This window comes from Aulonocara sp. 'chitande type north' Nkhata Bay, linkage group LG5 (genome assembly GCF_057382095.1).
Source record: "Aulonocara sp. 'chitande type north' Nkhata Bay isolate Kocher_YH1m ecotype deep benthic linkage group LG5, A_spYH_male_GT1.1, whole genome shotgun sequence".
NCBI lineage: Eukaryota > Metazoa > Chordata > Actinopteri > Cichliformes > Cichlidae > Aulonocara > Aulonocara sp. 'chitande type north' Nkhata Bay.
This window is the reverse complement of record NC_141348.1, coordinates 24,163,109-24,182,945: the sequence shown is the minus strand read 5'-3', so window position 1 is coordinate 24,182,945 and position 19,837 is coordinate 24,163,109. Positions and strand designations below refer to the sequence as shown.

At 41.9% G+C, this 19,837-nt stretch overlaps 1 protein-coding gene and 1 long non-coding RNA gene across 5 annotated transcripts in view; one reads left to right on the top strand and one right to left on the bottom strand.

Moving 5' to 3' along the window:
• grm2a (glutamate receptor, metabotropic 2a) overlaps positions 1–18,480 on the bottom strand; it is a 34,423-nt gene extending 15,943 nt beyond the window's left edge. The window contains exons 1-2 of the mRNA XM_086292338.1: positions 17,720–18,480; positions 4,777–5,513 (exon numbers count right to left, since the gene is read on the bottom strand). Of these exons, the coding sequence (XP_086148464.1) occupies positions 4,777–5,304 (528 nt within the window). The 5' untranslated portion in view covers positions 5,305–5,513; positions 17,720–18,480. The remainder of the gene's footprint in view (positions 1–4,776; positions 5,514–17,719) is intronic.
• The window catches only part of LOC147330627 (uncharacterized), a 51,549-nt gene that overhangs the window by 18,338 nt on the left and 13,374 nt on the right, over positions 1–19,837 (top strand). The window lies entirely within an intron of this gene.

Here is a 19,837-nt window from a genome sequence, read left to right as displayed (position 1 = left end):
CAACAGCAGGTTGGTGGGACTATAATTATATATATATATAACTATATTAATGATATTATTGAGCTAATTGCCATACAGAGCTCATAGTTTTAAAAAAATGTTTATAAGAAAGTGTTAATAGCATTCTGATTTTTGTACATCCGTTGACCTTGATATAATATTTTGGCCATGTTCATTATAAGCATCCACCAATGTATATACGGCAGTAATGAACTGAAAGAATTTAATATACTAGTGAGTGGGTGAGATGTGCTCAAAAGAAAACATTTAAAAGCGAGAGATATACAAGAACACAGAAATAAGAAACTGAAACAGTGTCCTCGTCCAGAAAATATCAGGCCTCCTTTGTAGAGATGTCGTGATTTTTTTTTGATTTTTTTTTTTACATGAAAAGCCCATCTGCTCTTCCCAGAAGACTGTTTCTGTGTGCTTCTACAGCTATAACACTGTATTCCCAAAGCAGCAGTCCTTAGCTTCACTCAGTATCACACACACACACGGCCCACTGCAGCACTGTGGAACACTCAGGCAAACACGCACACGGGGAGTGGACATGCATGCACGCACAGCACACGCACGGTGTTATCATTAGCAGTGGATCGTTATCAGTTTATTTCTTATCATTTAGTTGCTTGGCAACAGCTTTAACAGAATAGAAATATGAGCTGTCACATACTTGGAGTAAGGTTGTTTTTGATCAGGTCCTGCCCTCTAATGCTGCTGGATAATACGAGTCTCCTTTATGCTGCAATAGTCTTTCAAAGCCCCCAGAGCCATGCGGCCATTCAGATTACACTAAATGAGAGGCTACGGCTGCACTTCCATTCATTTTAATGTCAGTCACTCAGCTTGGACATGTACTGCTTTTACTCATTTTCATTCTTTTTAGTCATTATTTCAATTTCATCTTTTTAGACTTAAATCATATCTGCCAGACATGGTCAGTACAATCCAGCTGGACACTGGTGTTAAAAAGCCTCAGACACAGAACAACAAAACTGGGGTTCAGCTGACTTTAAGTCAAGTTATCATTCATATCTATCATATAAGATAGATATAGATGTTTGTGTGTTTGTGTGTGTGTATGTGTGCGGTGAACATGATATTTATTTCAACCGCACAAATAGTGGATTTGGTCAGGTGGCTGAATAATCCAATCATACGTGAATTATTTACAATTTCAGGGCACATTCTTCACTTTTACCCATGAATAATGTATTTTGCACAGCATAGCTTTACCGATACGTTTCATCATTATTATTCTCCGGGGCTTGCGTTCTGTCATGTGTGTATCCATGTTTAAATCCTTCATATGACTCATGTATGCTCTGGAGATTGGCACAGTCTACCTGCAGATGAAGACAATGCTAAAAATAGTCTTCTTTGCGGGTGATAAAAATGAAATTCTCGAGCTGGCTGAAAGCTCATATATATATAAATATATCCTATTTTTTTGCTCACACAGTTTAGTCTTCAAATGTCAACCAGACTGCTCAAATCAAGATCAACATTTTTTTTAATTCCAGCACGCTTCCTTGTGAATCCAGAAGAAATTCCAATTATCCACAAAGTTGCCGTTATTCAGAAAGCGCTTTTATCCAAATACCCTGGAACAAGCCACGTTTCTGCCTCCAGACAGCGATTTTTGTATGCTGCTCTGAAACATCACAGTGTGTTATTTTCCATTGTTTGCAGATTGGTTCCAGAGTTTTTTGATTTTTTTCTTTTTAAATCTATCCGTGTTTTATGCCTGAGCATTGTTCTTTTGTGAGCACTTGAGTATTTGACATTCCAGAGGTGTTGTTCTTCTAATGCGCCCCGGTGATTATGTTTTGCCTGGGGATGCTCTCATACCGGTGAGTCATATTCAGCACCGAAGACTGCTGTCAGGGTAACAAAAAGTGGTGTCCCGTCCGTGTATTAATCAGAATCCGACCCTGAGGCTAGATGTTCCTGGACTGCAATTGTAGAATTTAATGCACCCTTTCTTTAACCCACCCATTTAGGACACTGCAGAGTAATAAAGCTAATGTCCCCGGTTATATAAAAGGTATCCCAACAAAAATTAACGTGACACCGGATGTGGACTGGCAAAGCGCTTCAGTGTCTTTGCTTCAAGTATAGAATGATATGTCCAGAGGGTAAACGTGTAACTTGTTGGTGCTTCACACATGAATAAAGATGCTGAATGTAAGCGAGCATGTCATCACAAGGTCATTACTCACCTTGCACTGATGACCCACTGTTTGGATACTCCACAGGGAAAATGGTCGAGGCTAAAAATTTGAATCACCCAACGATTTCTACATGTACATTTAGTCAAAGCATCCAGATGGCATCACAGACTTCCCCCAGACTGTTTAAGATACAGACTTGGGGTTGTGAAGTGCTTTGACGCCACATGACGCCATGTGACTCGCTCCATCGCCTTCACTCTGTGATCAGATTTGCACGTTGGCGTCTCCGCGTTTCTGAGAAACATGAGCTTTCATTCCATCCCCCCGTTTTTTTCCGTCCTCTGTGTGCATGCACACCTCTGCCAATCTACCAGAAAGCCCGGCTGCAACCACAGATGGGGAAGACAGGACCTACCCTGCAAGAGCGTCATCAAACTTCGCCTCCACACTTAACTCAATCTGGGCCCGTGTAGCTGCAGCATGGCTAGGCTGGCAGCCAGATCCGCCCCCATATCTGCGATTGTCACACCACAACACCAGCAGCACAGCACAACACACTTCTTCATTGTGACAGATTTAGACAGCACTCAGCGTTCTCACCACCTGTCAGTTCGACATGTTCCGCCACGTCGCCGGACCGAAAAGCGCCTTTAAACTAATAAATGCTGCTTGTCCTGTAACTGCCTTGCCTTTGGGGTGAAATACACACATGTGTATTAACTCTGTGCCATTCGCACAGATGGGCAGACATTATAAAGTTTCACTCACTCAGGCTGGTTCACCGAAAGGTCTGACAGGCTATAGATTATATACAAATGAGGCAGTTACAAAGAACGGACACATTATGTGGAGATGATTTCCAGCAGCAGCACAAAAATATCACATATTTCTCATTCTCTGTCCCAGAAAATAGCAGTAAATCTTTAGAACATTAGGAAGATTAAATATAACTATGTGGTTAAAGTTCATTTTAAAATGCTAGCAAGTGTGTAAGAGGAGGGCAGATTTATTTGCATAATCACACACTCACCAACCAGGCGTGAGAAAGAGACGGCGAGCACACCTCATGACTGAACTTCATTACAAGTTATTTGTGGTATTGAAAAAAAAGACATCTGTATCCTATGGTGTACTTCTACTATGAGAAATATTCAGCGAGAAGCTAGGGCAGACCTGAGACCTCAGGCTTGTAATAGCATACCCATAAATTACCACAAGACAAGGGCACTCTCTGAGGAGCCCCAGATGCAGAGTTTTGCTAAAATTACAGCTCGTTTATCAACTCCTTTATTTTCAAACTTTCCTTTTGAACAGGAATCCCTCTATAGGTGCTATAGGCACGACTTCCCTTAAGCCTTTTCCCTATAGCTCTCCAGGAGCTCTCCACCTGCAAAGTGTATCATTTCTTTACATATTTGGTATTATTTTTTTGTCAAGACTACAGTAAATGAAGATGTTTGCATTTACATAGCACCTTCCCAAACTTACTAACCATCATTTACTCATTTAAAAACTTTTGGAGTTATCGTATCAATTTTTTGCAGAATAGAGACAGATTTTTCATGTGCCCGCTATAGCTAGTGAAGCAGCTGTTCACAGGGAATTAATTATTTTTGGCTTAGCATTGTGGGCATGTCTATATTGTAGACAAAGTGTGTATAGACGCTTCCCCCAGCCTATTGTCCTGCCATACGCAGTGGGGAAAGGCTGCAAACAGCGCACTGCCACTGACAGGGGTTCCTGCAGAGTCTGTTGTTTATCTGCGACCTGATTCCAATCATTGTTTTTGGATGAGCAGAAGTGTGTTTCTTTTCTTCCAAGAAGCAGATATCTGGAGCATGAAGCTGCATATCTCAAGTGGGGTGAACCGTGCTCTTCAGATGAGACGGCGTACTGGGTCGTCTGGCTGGCTGAGCCGGGATGATGAGTTTGGATTAATGCTTTAAGGCATGTATATTTGTGGATGTTTACAAATCTCAGTTCTGCAGGACGCACAGTATCTCTTTTCACAATGACTTGAAATTGCATTTATGTGGCAGCCATATTACAGCAGAAGATTGGGAGGCCCAATTAGCAGAGCTTTCATCGCATCAGCTTGAGTGAGCCGAAAGGAGCACTGCTGCTGAGAGTAATCATGCCATCACTAGTCATCCTGTCAGCCCGTCCTGAGTGCAACATCTGTAGCATGTCTGCCTCTGACAGGACCACAGCTGAAGTGTGAATTACTGGGAAAGAGAAAGAGAGCTTCCAAATTAGATCAGCCAAGCACATGGGCGTACAGGTAAACAGATCCTTCTTGCGGAACTGATACTCATTAAGTCCCTGTGTTAACATCTCGCAAGGGGTAATTGCACGTGGTACTTAAGTCTAAATGGACAGTTATATGACAATCCATCACAATCACTCTTGGGTTTGTAATCCCTCCCCTCTCTGGCGCTCTCTCTCGTGCCTACAGTAACAGCTAAAAGTGAAGTTCATCTTTTGAAAATGGTCTCTTTGACAAATTTAATGCAGAATTTTGATCAGTTTATTTATTGGCATAAAGCATTTTTAAAATAAATGAAAAAAAATAAACATTTCTGTTTTCACTAGTCCTTACCTGAATGGAGACATCGCTGTAGGACCCTCCTATGACCCCAGAGATAGCCAGAGGGACATCATCATGGATGGCGTAGGAGCCATCAGGGCACGTGTACTCACTGTCATCCACTTTGGTGAGGGAGGCCCTGACAAACTCTAGGGATTGCTCCAGAGCATAGGTGTCCTTAGAGCATGTGTCCAGTATGTGAGCTCCCAGTCTGAGCCCATGAAGGATGTGTTCATCCTTGTTGATTTCGTCTAATGCCAGGAGCATGGCTTCCAGTCTCTGGATCCCTCTCTGTGCATTGATCTTTCCACAGTCCTCTGCACCCTCGCCCTTCTGGTGCACAGGGAACAGGCCACCGATCATCAAATCTCCCTCCAGTGTGATCTCTTTCTTGGTGTCAGTGTTGTAACCCACCACAGGCAAACCCTGGGGAGCCTGGGCAAAGAGAGACACACATAAGCACAGCAGGCTGAGGTTGGACAGCCAGAGGGGTCGGGGTTGAGGGCGCACCCCCAACACAGGGGCTTTCCCCAATGACATATCCCTGGGCAAAACAAAGTCACCGTCCCGCCTGCGATTTCTGGTCAGCGTCCGGTCGGCTTTTGAATACGGCAGCACTGAGGAAAAGAAGGTGCAGCAGCAGCCCCGCCAGATCTCAAAGCTCCACTGTTTTTATTCTGACGGAGGCCATTTACAGCATCATTGCCATCCTCTGCGTCCTCTTCTTCAGAGTGTTTGTAGATTACAGCCTACAGATCAAACAGAGAAATTCAGTCACAGCTTTTGAGCTGAAGTACAATGATCCCTTTGTCTCACAGACTGTGCGTCTGCCAGGGACAGACTCAGCCCATGGAAATATTTGACATCTACACATTAGTAAATATTTGTGTCCTTTGATTCTTATTGATGATAGCTGTGACAGGCAAGACAGTGAAAACAAAAACTCTCCATTTGTTAACTGTCACCACACGCGCTGCCACACAGCTGGAGTGAGTTCGCTACCTTAGACAAATTTTTTTCCAGTTTGTTTTACAGTTTTCATGAAGACCAATGTTTCTCTTATCCAGAGTTATATGACATGTCTAGCTTTGAAATAGCCAGCTTATAAAGCAGCTTAAGGACAGGGTTCACCATTAGATCAGAGTTCACTGAGAATAACAAAAACATCCCCGTAATGGCTTTCGCATGTTTTCGGGCAGCATACAGTTAATCTCTCATTGTCAAGGGCCTCATTTAGTGAGCGTGTACGCTACACTTTTGATTCTGCTTTTCTATTCTCCCTCCATTTCATCCCCTCTATCTTTGTGACCTCACATTGCTTTTCTTCCAAGGCAGATGATTGTACAACTCTTTTATAATCACATGTGCACATGCTCCTGTACACCGAAAGTCGAGAGAGATAACAAATCGTGTCCCGAAGGAACATTTTGTCAAATCACATTAAATGCTCACGGAGTCTTACAAAGACAATATTTATGCACAACAAAAGAAAAATACGCGCAAAAATAAAACGAGATGGATTTGAGGACTCTGTTTTGAGCAAGCAAATTGATTTTGTTGCCAACAAATTGAATTAGTGGGATTTTATCTAGAGATACATGAATATACTTCAGTCTTCACTCACTGTTTTGGAACATGATTTATTTTCATGGGTTTGATGAAACGCAAAATTAATGTGGGAAATTCTTAGAAAATGAAAAGACATTTTTGTAAGGCCAATGTGAACACGACAAACAGTGCACTGGGTGCAGATGTTCAGCAAAAGTGCACCAAAGCTGCCATTTGGGTGTTAAATCACAGCCAGTTACACTGTGTTTATTTAAAGCACTTGTTCTCTAACGATGGGTCAGACACCCTTTTGTTTTTAGGGCACACAGTGTGTTATGTTTAAATTTTAAATATAAAAAATAAAAAGAATTCTCATTTGTGTAATCATTACAAACATATAACACAGTATATAAAATGTTATGGTATGATGCTGTTGTCATTGGAAAATAACAGTTCTCAGCTTCATGCACATTACTATATATAGTCATAACTAATCATTATTATGTGTATTAAAACCAAGTATAATTCCATTGTTAATACATATATGCCTTCTAAAAACCTGTTTTTAACTATAAATTTAACATTCGTTAACTGGTATAATTGGACAGCCTTACTGAGGAAGGTGTGCTAAAGGTCACTCCTCACTCACAAAGCACACTGAGTCTTCTGCAGTCAGTCTTGTGTGATATGATGTGATATCCATCTATCCATCCATTCTCTTCTGCTTATCCAATTCAGGGTCGCGAGGGGGCTGGAGCCTATCCCACCTGCCGTAAGGCAAGAGGCGGAGTATACCCTGGACAGTTTGCCAGTCTGTCACACGGCTAAATGATGTGATATCATGGACATTAAATATAAGATTGAGTATAAGTTCAGAAACTTATTCTTACATAATAATATGATTGTTTAGTGTTCTCCTGATGGTGGTTTTTACAAACGTGAGCATTAGTCAATGTGAGCGTGGCATAGTTGCTGGTTCTGGTTCCTTTGTGACTTTTGAAATGATCAAAGTATACACTCACCAGACATTTTATTAGGTACATCTTTCTAGTACTAGATTGGACCATGTTTTGCCTTCTGAACTGGCTAAATTCTTCATACAGATTCAGACATCATCAGCAACAACACTCTGGTGTTTAAATGATGCTCACTTGGTAATATGGGGCCTGAAGTGTACCAAGAAATAACCGTTGATGCAAGGCACGATGGAGCTATGCTTGCATGTTGTTTACACCAAATATCTGAGCCTACCGTCTGATTGTCGCACCAGAAATCAAGATTTATCAAACCACTGTTCTATTATCCAGTTTTGGTGAGCTTCAGTTTCCTGTTCATAGCTGAGAAGAGTGACACCCAGCTCTTCTGCTGCTGTAGCCTATCTACTTCCTATCTTCTGCGTACCTTGGTTGTAAGCAGAGATGATTGTGTGGGAAAATCCTAGCAGATCATTCCTAGCATATTTGGCACCAATAACCACACCACATTAAAATCACCTTCCTTCCCCATTCTGATGCTCGGTTTGAACTTCAGCAGGGCATCTTGACAATGTCTACATGCCTAAGTACAATGAGTTGCTGCCATGTGATTAGCTGATTAGATATTTGCATTAAATTGGAGTTGAACAGGTGTACCTAATAAAGTGTCTGGTGAGCATAGTGTCACTGACTAAGCGAATTCTTTTCTTTTTCTTGACATTTGAGCGATTAGTTATCTCTAAATGTTATCCTCAGCTCTGTAGAACTTTGTCTGTTTCTCTTTGAAAGCTATAAATTCATTAATGACACACTATGGATGGATCCAATAAAGGTCCACAGCAATAACAATTATGCATAATGACATCTGTTCTGCCGCTGATGGAAAACCTTACCAGCGCAACTAATGTCCAGTGACTGTGCATGTATCAGTGTTCGATGTGTGGTGAACTGCAGGAGAGCAAATGGGGCTTATAAATGTGCGCCCAGCTCCACAGTGACAGCAAAACAGAGCCAGGCGTACTTGTGGCTATATAAATCTGCTGAAAAGATTGTGCATGCATATTTCTGCTCTCTGTGCATACACAGCCTTTTAGTTGTTAATCTACGTAGAGTTTTATGCGCCTGTTCCCTGGTGTCAGTTCCCACAAATCCCAGAGGCTTAATTAAGCAGCGTGTTGAGTGTGGGACAAGTTTATCGGAGTAAATTATTGAGCTAGAATGATCTGCCTCAAATCCATTGTCTCACCAAGTCAAGTAGGCTGACAAGCAGTAATTATCTGTATTGATGAGAGATTATGAAAACAGAGCAGGGGGATATTAATGCGCATATGTCTTCAAATCCATTTAAAAATACTGACTTACCTATTAAAACAACATAAAGCTCTCAATGGGATCAGGCTGCAGACCACGTTCTTTGGGGTTTTTCTCTGTTTCTCTGTCTACACTCTCTCTTTTTTTCTGTCTTTTTCTCTGTTGTTTCCATGGAAACTTGCCAGTAGATGGAGAGGGTGAAGGGAAAGTGGAAGACAGACCAGGACAAGTGGGCCAGTCTGATCATGCGTGGTGCCTGGTCTTATGGGAGAACTGGGAAGCCTGCACTGTTCACTGACCAAACTTATCAAATTCCTGCCAGAGCGTTTCATGTTTTGCCTTCTAAACAGCAGCCCACCCTCAACCGCGACTGAAATAAAACAGCAGAAAGACGCAGCTAACACCGCTATTGTTTTAATATGTTATCTTTGACAGATTCTTAGTTGTTTAAAAATGGTTTGATGAAGAATTATCGCCTAGGAGATGCTTCTGGTGTATGCGCGACATACTTTACTGGGAAACAAGATGTGACATGTAGCGTTACACTTCAGGAACCATCAGTGAAACCTAAAAGGTCCTTTTTCTTCCGCACAAAATAATTGTGTAGGTGTCAGACTTTCCATTTGCTCCCTCAGCAGCTTGTCAACAAGTGAAACTCCAGTGCAATCGCCTGCGCTACTTGCCGCACGTACAAAGGCAACCACAACAAGCGAAGGAATATGACTCTGTACAATAAGAACATTCTAATGTTTGAAGAGTGTATTCCGGATTAAGTGTAGCTCTCTGCCACATTAAAACACCGATGCACAAGTTTTCATCGAATTTCTGAGATGTAAGCTGACTAAATGTATTTACTGGAGATTCTGCAGGGGGAAAAATTGTCTGCCATGGCTCTGGCAAAGCACTTAAGTGCATAGTCTCAAGGGAGAAGGGTGACAAAAGGATTTCTGACAGACACATTGTCAGTCTCTTTTCTGAGCCTGCATTCCCACTGGGAGCTTGCGTGTTACCAGTGGACTCCAATTCTCTGTTCAGAACACTCCGGTGTGCAACCTATCATGGTAGCAGACAGACAGACTCCTGTTGGAAAACCAATCTTTTAAAAATTCCAGTATGTCCATGTGGAATACAAGTTGGGATTCCCGATCCCATCAAAATGCTGTTATTTTAGGGCGAAATAAATTAGGCAAATTCTATGTGAAATTGACAGTCAAAGGAAAGGTTTGACATTATACAGCAAATATGAAGTTCGTTATCTGTTCATATACTTTTAGTTTCCTCAAATTAATAAGATTTTCACAGTTAAGCTTTGCAGTTTGTTGTATTGTAGATCAGTGTGGTGCCATTCCAAACTGCTGTGTGTATACTTAAATGACAGACGCTAAGAGCGATATTTACACTTTAGATGTAATACCCCACCCAGGATTCTGTCTACATGTTAACTTCAAAGACAAACTGTTCCTCTCATTTTTTCCTCTCCCCTCCTATCCAGCCATCTACGTTTCTGTCTCCACCAGATGGCCTTTTTAATTCTGAAGTGTAAAGCCTGCCAGCCTCTTACACACTTCAAACCAGACTGTGCGAAGGAATTGGTTAGGGGTGTGTGTGTGTGTGTGTGTGTGTGTGTGTGGGGGGGGGGGGGGTAGCCAATGGGGGCTGCAGAAAATACAACAAAAGATAGCAGATGTGAGAGGCAGGGAAAAAAAGCGGAGGGAAATAAAGAGGGGGGGCTAGGTTTGAGGAAGACGGTATCCAGAGTGATTTTTTTTTTTATGACACTCATTTGCCCCAGGAGTGCAGCATTAATATGGTAATATCCCCCGCAGGCAACAGAAAGTGTTGAAGACTGGAGGTCATTTTCTGTACATGCTGCCATGAGTCTGGATGAGCAGGTTGGAGATCCCCAGTGGAATGACTTGGAGTCTTGCTAAGAGGAAGCACAGGAAATGGAAGTCAGGCTTCCCTAAAATCACATTTCCTGCTGACAAAGAGAGTGGTCCTGGGCTGGGGGTGGGACGGGCCGAGCTGGAGGTGGTCTGTAAATGGGAAAGAGGGCTCAAGAGTGCAAAACATATACATGCACATATTGCCAATCATAGATGGAAGATCAGGCTGGAAGAACCTGAAATTCTATATCAGCTTCTTAATATTCTATTGCTTATTGTCAAGGAAACTCTTATGGCCCAAACCCAATCTGACATTACTTAACTCTTTAGCTTCACGGTGTTCCAGGATGTCTGGAGGGGCGTTAATCTCGAGTGCATCATTTTGCTGCCAGATGAATGGATGAATATTATTCTGTCATTTCAAATTTCCCTCTGAAATTGCACCACTGACACCACACAGTGCCCAGGTTGCCTTTAGGCATCACTGACGCGTCCTGTAGTGTAACACTAAATGTCGTATCTTATTTCCCAGTACAATGTGTTGCTTTTGCAACCAGAAGCTTTTCTAAGGCAATCATTCTTCACCAAACAATTTTTTGATGAATTATTTTAAGTATAAAAGCTGGAAAAATGCAGGCACATCCATTCCAAAACAGGGATGGAACTGGTGGGCTGAAATAAATCAGGCAACAGAAACAAAAGGGAAAAAAGCTAACCGCTTGGATACTGTGGGCCTCCACTTTTACCTGCAGATTGATTCCTTCAGTTTTTCTCAGTCTGCAAATGGAAAACCTCTGTGTATGCTTCCTGTTTTGTTTTCAGCAGCTTGCTTTGTCTTTCGCACTTGACTTCGCCTCCTCTTCATCCTCTTTCTACCTGCAAAGGGGGAATCCCTCGCATGTGTTGAATGGTTCTTTGACTCCCAGCAGCCTCGTCCTGCTTCCATCATCAAACATTCATCCACTCCCTTGTCTCTCAGAGATCATTACTGCCAGGTTTATGGCTGGTCCGAGCACGGTGATAGATGTGCGGCGCTTGGTGTTGTTTCAGAGATTTGCGTTTTTTACAAACACAACAGATCGATGTCTGTTTTCCAGCAACTGGACTGGAGACTGGTGCTACTGGGGGAATTTTAAGTTTTAATCATTATTTTACATGAAATATGACAAAATGAGAAGTCACATTTAGCAATTTTGGGATCTTATGTAACTACAAATCCAGATCCCACAGCAGGATTGCTTTTAAAAACCTGCTCCAATTTTTCTCAGTTAGCTTTTTCTTCAACTATATGAAAGTGTTATTGTATTCAGGCTAGGTTGCAAGATTAAGCACTGATTTATTTCAGAGGGTTATTATGTTTCCTTCTTGGTTCCTTGTTTTACTAATAAATCCTGAACGTGAACCTCAACATTTTATTTGGCTTGATTTAGCAACTCTTTCAAGCTTAAACTGAAATGGTAATCCAAGTTTTTTTTTTTTTTTTTAATGATTAGGACTAAATAATTACTCAATTATTCAGCATTCAGAGTTTCCTGTTTCTCAGTGTAGTATCATGCAATGAAATTGTCAGTAGCCTGGTAACAAAACAGAAAATTAACAACTTTCATCACACTTTGATTCAAATACAGCTTCGTGATTGGTGCTTCGTACATGTCATCTTATTTTAGTCAACTAAGCACCACCCAATTCAAGCTGGCAAGAAGAATGCAAAGGCAACAGTCACAAATCAACCCCTAAATCATTTTGGTACAATGATTTGGGGGTTTGTTCATCAAGTCCCATTTTTAAAAGCCTTGACTTGAGCATTTTGGTCATCACTATCTTGGTTTTTGAAAAGGAAGGAGTGTATTTGAAATCAAGGATACTGAACAAAACTGCTCTATTAGCTGTCCACACTTTACATAATGAACACAAAGTTTAGTATTAAAAAGGCATCAAACTAGTGATTGAAACCATGAACTTATTGTGAGACTTTTTTCAGAGGTCATAAATCAAGTGGCAAACTAGTGAACAGCTGTTTTCGCATACACTTTTATACAATCAGTCATTTTGGACATTACATGCACATCTAAGGTACTTCTGCCTTGACTTTAGACTCCGAAGCTTAATCCATATTTTATGTACACTCTGTGACAGGAATGATGAAATCCTTTATGTGAAACAACCAACACAGGCCCAAGGACTCAGGCGCACTAGACTAAAAGTAGGATGGCAACTTTTTTGCAACTCATAAAAACTTTTAGTTACCGGGTGATCACACTGAATTCTTTTGCATTCAGCGGCTGATTGCAAGTAGTTGCATTGACCAGCTCGTCACTAAGAGATCAACTGTTCAACATCCTCAACTTCTGGGAATCTATTGTCGTGAAAAGGTGATTGTGCAGGTCATCAGTTATTAACAGCAGTCTGTCTTCTGGTGTGGTTCCTGCAAATTTCAAACATGCAGTACTGCAGCTACTGTTTAATAAACCTGGCCTTGATCACACAGTTTTAGCGAACTATAGGCCTGTTTCCAAGCTGCCTTTACTTTCCAAGGTTTTAGAGAAAATTGTTTTTAGTCAACTGAAAGATTTTCTAGATGATAATGGCATCTCTGAGGTTTCTCAGTCAGGTTTTAAAACCCTTCATAGCACAGATCTGCATTATTAAGGGTTTTTAATGACATCCTTCTGGCATTTGATTCTGGTAACCATGTTGTCCTTGTCCTGCTTGACCTAACTGCTGCTTTTGACACCGTAGACCACAATATTCTAATTTCTCGATTAAGTAATGTAGTAGATATTGGAGGCACTGCACTTAATTGGTTGAAGTCTTATTTGTCAGATCGAACTTTCTCTGTCAGCCTTCTCGGTTCCGAATCATCTTCTGCTCCTCTGTCATGCGGCGTCCCACAGGTCTCAATTTTAGGGCCACTACTGTTTTTACTGTATTTACTGCCTCTGGGTTCTATCCTTAGAAGGCATGGGGTCGCATTTCAAATTTAGTTGCCACTGAAGCAGAAGGATGGCATCTCCATAAAACCTCTCCTGCCTAGATGACATTAAAGCTTGGTTGGCTCTGAACTTTTTAAATTTTAATGAAAAGAAAACAGAGTTGTTGGTGTTTGGACCCAGTGGTCCCTGTGAGTCCTCCTCTGTAGATTTGGGACCCATGAAAGTTTATTTTAAACCTGTTGTTACTGATCTTGGTTTTAAGTTGGACAGTGATTTTAGATTGGACAACCAAATCAGAGCAGTGGTGAAGTCCAGTTTTTATCATTTAAGGCGACTGGCAAGAGTAAAATCTTTTCTTTCGAGGCAGCACCTTGAAGTAGTGATCCATGCTTTTATTTCTTCCCGCCTGGACTACTGTAATGCACTTTATGTGGGGGTCAGTCAGTCATTGCTCTCACGTCTGCAGCTGATTCAAAATGCTGCTGCACGACTCCTAACAGGAACTCGTAAAAGAGAGCATATAACCCCTGTCCTGGCCTCACTGCACTGGCTGCCTGTGTCTTTTAGAGTTCATTTTAAAATTCTTGTGTTTGTTTTTAAATGCTTTCACAGTCTTGCCCTCTCTGAGTTTCTTCATCTCCACACACCCTGTCGGTCTCTCAGGTCAGCTGACCAGCTGCTCCTGGAGGTACCGAGATCCAGGTGGGGACAGGGCCTTCTCTATCATGGCTCCAAAATTATGGAATAATTTGCCCTTGCACGTTAGAGAGGCCCCTTCACTGTCCACTTTTAAATCACGTCTTAAAACCTACTTTTATTCTTTGGCTTTTAACCTCAGTGAGACTTAGTTTTCCGTTGACATGAAATTAGTTATTTAATTAATTATTTTATTTTTTCTTTCTTTTATTTGGCTTTTATTTATATCTTATGTAATTTTATTTTATGGTTCCAATGTACAGCACTTTGTGTCCGCTGTGGTTGTTTTAAAGTGCTTTATAAATAAAGGTGATTGATTGATTGATTGATTGATTGATTGGTTGGTTGGTTGGTTGGTTGGTTGGTTGGTTGGTTGGTTGATCTGGTGGGAGACTGTCGCCAGACAATCACAGTGCAACTTGGACCGACTGTCAGACTGGTTGCCAAAATCTACAAATAGCTGTCATCTAATTTATTAACATAGATTACCAACATTTTACAATCAGTCTGAGAACAACTGGTCCCGCGGAGCTGCTGCTTTACATTAAGTTACTAAAAGCAAATGAAGGTTGGCTGTTTTAATTAACATTAACACTGGGTCTGCAAACACTAATCAGCCATAATGTTAGGACATGCTTTCATCAGCAGAAACCAGGTGTCACCACTTGACGCTTTAAGACACTTTCTTTTTATAGTAAATGTGCAGTATTAGAAGCAGAGCAAGGTCATTGGGCTGACCCCTTTCCACACTGACGTTTTTCCCACAGACACATACAGAGGTCTCTCTTAGACCACAGCAGAAACCAGACTCCTATTGCTTAATCCTCAAATACAAAGTATAATCCTGTTCAAGCAGAAGTCAGAATTTATTTTAGCACGAGTTGGAAGTAAAAGGACTGAACAGCTGTTCATTATGACTCACAATGGAAATTATTGGTGCAGCTGACCTAGGACTCACCTAGGAACCTCTCACATATGCCCAGCATCACTCCAGCAGTCACTTTTAATCTGAGTCACGCGCATCATTAATTACCTGGAAGCTCCTGTATGCTTTCACTGGAATCCATGTTTAAATATTTCTACTTCATCAGAAATCAGCTGATGGAACAATGCTTTGTTTTTTTGTTTTTTACTTAATGCTCTTTGTCCTTGTCATAAGTGAGAGTTCAGGGTTTCGTGTATTTTGCATTATCATATAGTGACTTGAGCTTCATTTTAATTTATGTCACACAGAAATGAAACTGTAGGTTTCCCCATTTATTGTAAAAATTGGAGCCAAGACCGCATTTCCGTCATTTCCTATCTTTCACGCTTACTCTGTCTTCACTGTGTGCAACGCAACTGCACCTTATTAAAACTGGTGCAGACGTACCATCTGATTACCAAATCTAAATCAGCAGATGAACTCCTATGTTAACACTGGTGCAGTGAGAAATTAAATATTTAACTAAACAGATGTATTGTAGAGACATAACATGATCAGTCTGTGGATCCCACCTGCATGTATGTGCGTATTTGCGTGATCAGATGGAAGGGTGAGCTATTAAGCTGTCCTTTCAATAGCACAGGCGTGTCGTCATGCTTGAATTTAATCACTTGTGGCTGGTAGCAAATGCAACTCGTGTGTATTGTAAAAGGTTTGAATGATGATGAAGTAACAAGACCGATGTCTCTTAACATGAAACTGAAATCTAGAAAGCAGGAGGGGTAAAGTTTAGTCACGCACCATTATTAATAACTTGGTAGTCAACCACACATTGGTGCTAATGTTTACATAAGAGTAAGCTGGTTCGTGCACAGAGTTTTGGGTTCTCTGTGCATTTGAGTCTTTTTTGTATCGTCTTTGTTCACGCTGCTATCTGCACTGCTCTGAGAAATGAAGGTAATTAGGGATCCCTATCCCTGTGCCGCACTGGCAGTGAGTCCCCGTTGTCATCAAGTGAAGAGTAACAGGTGAACCTGGCCGCACACAGGAGTGAGCTGTGTGGAGGGATCACTAGGTTAGACAGCCTTGCCCCTTTCTGCCACTTTTTGTTTCTGGATTCAGATGATGGCAGCAGAGCGTGTTCCTCTCCAGTCAGCCATGACCTGAATAATTTACAGTAATCAACATCTTCAGCCATGAGAGCATGAGCTCACATATTATTCCAGTTTTTTAGTCTTAGAGGAGCGTGCCTGCTGTAATTCTGTTATGTAAGAAATTCAGATACATGCATCTGAGGGCGGAGGGCGCTCTCTGCACCGGGGCTGTTATTGACCGTGGCTGCTGGGTCTCTGGGGTCCTCTCAGCCTGGCTGGGGGGCTCCTTTGCCTCCCTCCTGCTGTGTGCCCAGCCTGGAGGCTGCGGTCTGTGACCGGCTCCCTGTTATAGTGTTTCCTCACTTGGCTCATGCGAGCCCAGCCCAATTTTTACTCTTTAAGTGTGCGCGCGTGTGTATGTGTGTGTGTGTGTGTGTATGTGTGTGCGCGCGTGTGTATGTGTGTGTGGGTGGGGGGATATATGTGTATTGAGAGTGTGGGGAGTGAGTTGGAGGGTGGGGTGGGCTGCTTTTAACTATGTAAAGCACTTTGTGCTACATTTTCTCTGTATGAAAAGTGCTTTATAAATAAAAATTGATTGATTGATTGATTGATATATTAACAGTTGATCAAGCAGCCTAATAAGTATACCTTTTGGTTTAATCTAAATCTGGGGTTTGACTAAACTGAGGCATTAAAAATGAGCCATTTTTTTTCTTTCTTTCTTGTGTTTTATCTGCTGAACGTGCAGCCACACAGATGCCCCCTGGGAATAATCCACAGTGCATTTTGCCTCCTTTAATACCTTTCTCCAGTATTAAGGATGCAGCCTCAAACTGTTTGCACGGCTTTTGCATTTCTTCATATTCCCCATGAGTTTTGAAAATGCTTTTTAGACGCTTGTGGAACAAATAATTACACAGACACCCCATTTCTAGACACACACAGGGCATCACAAGTCTCGGCTGCTGAAGAATTAATATGAAAATGCCCAATTTAGTTCCAAAGTGAAACATTTGAGATAGCAATCCATTTTCCCGTGGAAGAGAGCCAGAGTCAAGTAAAAGCCTTTGCCTGGAAACAAAAGAAACAGCTCCTTTGTGCAGATCATATTCTTCTTACATGTAACTAATGTCAATCAAGTTTTTGTCTCACTTTGAAGTCACACGGGAGATCAACCCAGTGAGGGAGATGGTGGATGTTGCCGTGTAGTAGTTACTGCATCGCCTGTTTAGTAATTTTTTCAGCAGCCTCGCTCATTTATCATTCTTTTACTGCTTATGGTTATGCCCGGAGCCAGAGATGCAAACAAAAATCAGGTCAAAATGATGATAAGCATCGAGATAATATCTCCAGAAATGAATGCCTATCCACACGTGTAGCCTGCTGCATTAAAGGGTGTAAAACCACAGTCTTGTCAGCATCATAAGAATAATTTTGTCAACCATACAAAGTCAAAACGCGACTTAAGCGCCTTCCTTACAAAACAACTCGTTTAACTTCAGAAAAATGCACTTTGGAGGCTTTCAACGCACAAAAAAAATCCCAGAAAATAAGAAAGGGGGGAAAAAGAAACACATTTTCTTACCTGCCAACGGTTCCTCAGTTTCCAGCGCTACCGTGCAGTGGGTCCTCGGTGCAGACTAAACGCATATCCTTCGCGCCACTGTTGGAGTTTTTCTTTTTAAAGCCTAAAGCAAGTGTGTTTGCGAACTACAGAGGAGCTGGGGAGCAGGGTGGATGAAGGAGGTGAGCGTAGCTACCTGAAGTTTGAGCCGCGTGCCAGGCAGCTGTCCGTGGTGCTGAAAATAATAATAATAACGCCACACACACAGCACAAAGAGTCGCCGGATTCCTGGAGGAGCGATTCCTGCAAACAGCGGTTCAAAAGTCACAGCTCCTAAACGCGCTTGAAATAAATGCAAGTGAAGCCCACATCACTGCGTTGAGCGAGAGAGGGTTCTCTCTCTGTTTGAGCGTCAAGTGTGAGAGAGATTAATAAGACGGCGTGCATTAAAGGTGTTGTTTATCCTGGTGGGATGCCAGTTTATCGACTTGGCGCCCTGAGAACCGACACAAAGTTTAAATTCTACCTGTTACTCGACTGGCAAAATCCCCCATAGCTGGCAACGAGACACATATGTGTATATATATATATATGTTGTTGTTTTCGTTGTTTTTTACATCAGCTGATGAACGCGCTCGCTGCACCACAGCAACCTGGGAGAACTCTCAGAAGGTTTTTCGCACTTGAACAAAGACGCAGTTGCTCCACGCAGGAGCAGTCTTGGATATAGCAGTCTGCCTCGTCGCAACTCTGTGCCAAATTATGTCATTTAGAGCCCAATGAACCGACTGCGTGGCTTCCTGCAGACGCGAACTGACGGACTGTGGATGTCAGTGGAGAGAAGCTTTAAAGAATCGCCCGCTGTTTAGTTCAAATGTGCGGGGGGGGGGGGGTGATTATCTCCAGATGTGATCATTTTAATTTGGGATCGGCAAACAAGTTGTGACACGGCGCGAGATGAGTGTGAGGTCAGTCCCAGATGGCAGGCCGATGCGTTTCAAGGGACGTGCGCTTGGAGAGGGGATGTGCTGGGACCCCCCCTCCTTCCTGTCAAAAGCAGCTTCGCACACGCAGTCGTGGGCTTCTAAATTTGTATGTTGAGACTTCACATCGTCTCTCTCTTTCTCTCTTTCAGTGTAATGAGATTAATAATTAACTTCATGGACAGGCAATAATCTCCGCGCCCTCGAACGCTGTGTGACACCCATGTGGGTTTCACAATTAATTAAATCAGTTGTTGACCCTGTGTGTCATCGCACTCTTTTCCTCACCGATTTTTATTTTTGCCTTTGGACCACGGCTGGGGTGCCAGAGTTGATCCTGAAAGTGCAACACACATGTGGTGAGGGCATCTGTCCCCGCAGACTGGTCACGCACAAGACACCGATCTCATTTTTTTTTTTCTCGTCAGAAAAAGATAATATTACTAAAGGCTGGCGTGGTTTGTGCGTTTTCTGGTCAATAGATAAGGTTATATTTCTGCTTGAGACTTGCAAGGCAATCGAGGACAAAGTGAAGGAAAAAACACGGTTATAATGAACCCTCCAACAAAAGTGGCCCTTGGTTAGATTGCGTGCTTGATTTGTGGGAATCACTGTATCAGACCAAAAGATCAGCGCTGTGTTGATGGTGGTTGTTCAGTAACACTCAGGTGTCACATCTTCATCTTCTGCCATCATCTACTGTTCATTTATTAGGATTTCCTGAGAGTTTAAGGAGCCAGACCAATATTACATTTTGGGGATAACATTTGTAATAGAATAACTTTAATAGATTAGCTGTTGCGCATTCTTAGAGTCACTTTTTATTATTTAAAGATCTGTTAAAAATGAACACAGTACATTTCTGCAACAACAGGGTTTAGAAATAACACTGATGTCATAATAAAGTTAACACTTGTGAGATTTTTGCAGAGTATCAGTATAGATGTTAAGGGTCCAATAAACATGGAAGGCAGCTTAAATAAAAGATTTCATTTCTGCCTAACACCATTGTGGAGCTCCATATCTCTAAAAAGCCAAAGCGCATCTGAACATTAGATATGCCAAATGTGAAGCAGAGTTTTTAGAAGAACTGGCTATTTTGGTACATCAGGGTACCCATGTGTACCCATTTGAAATTTCTCAAGTCTCTTTCTGT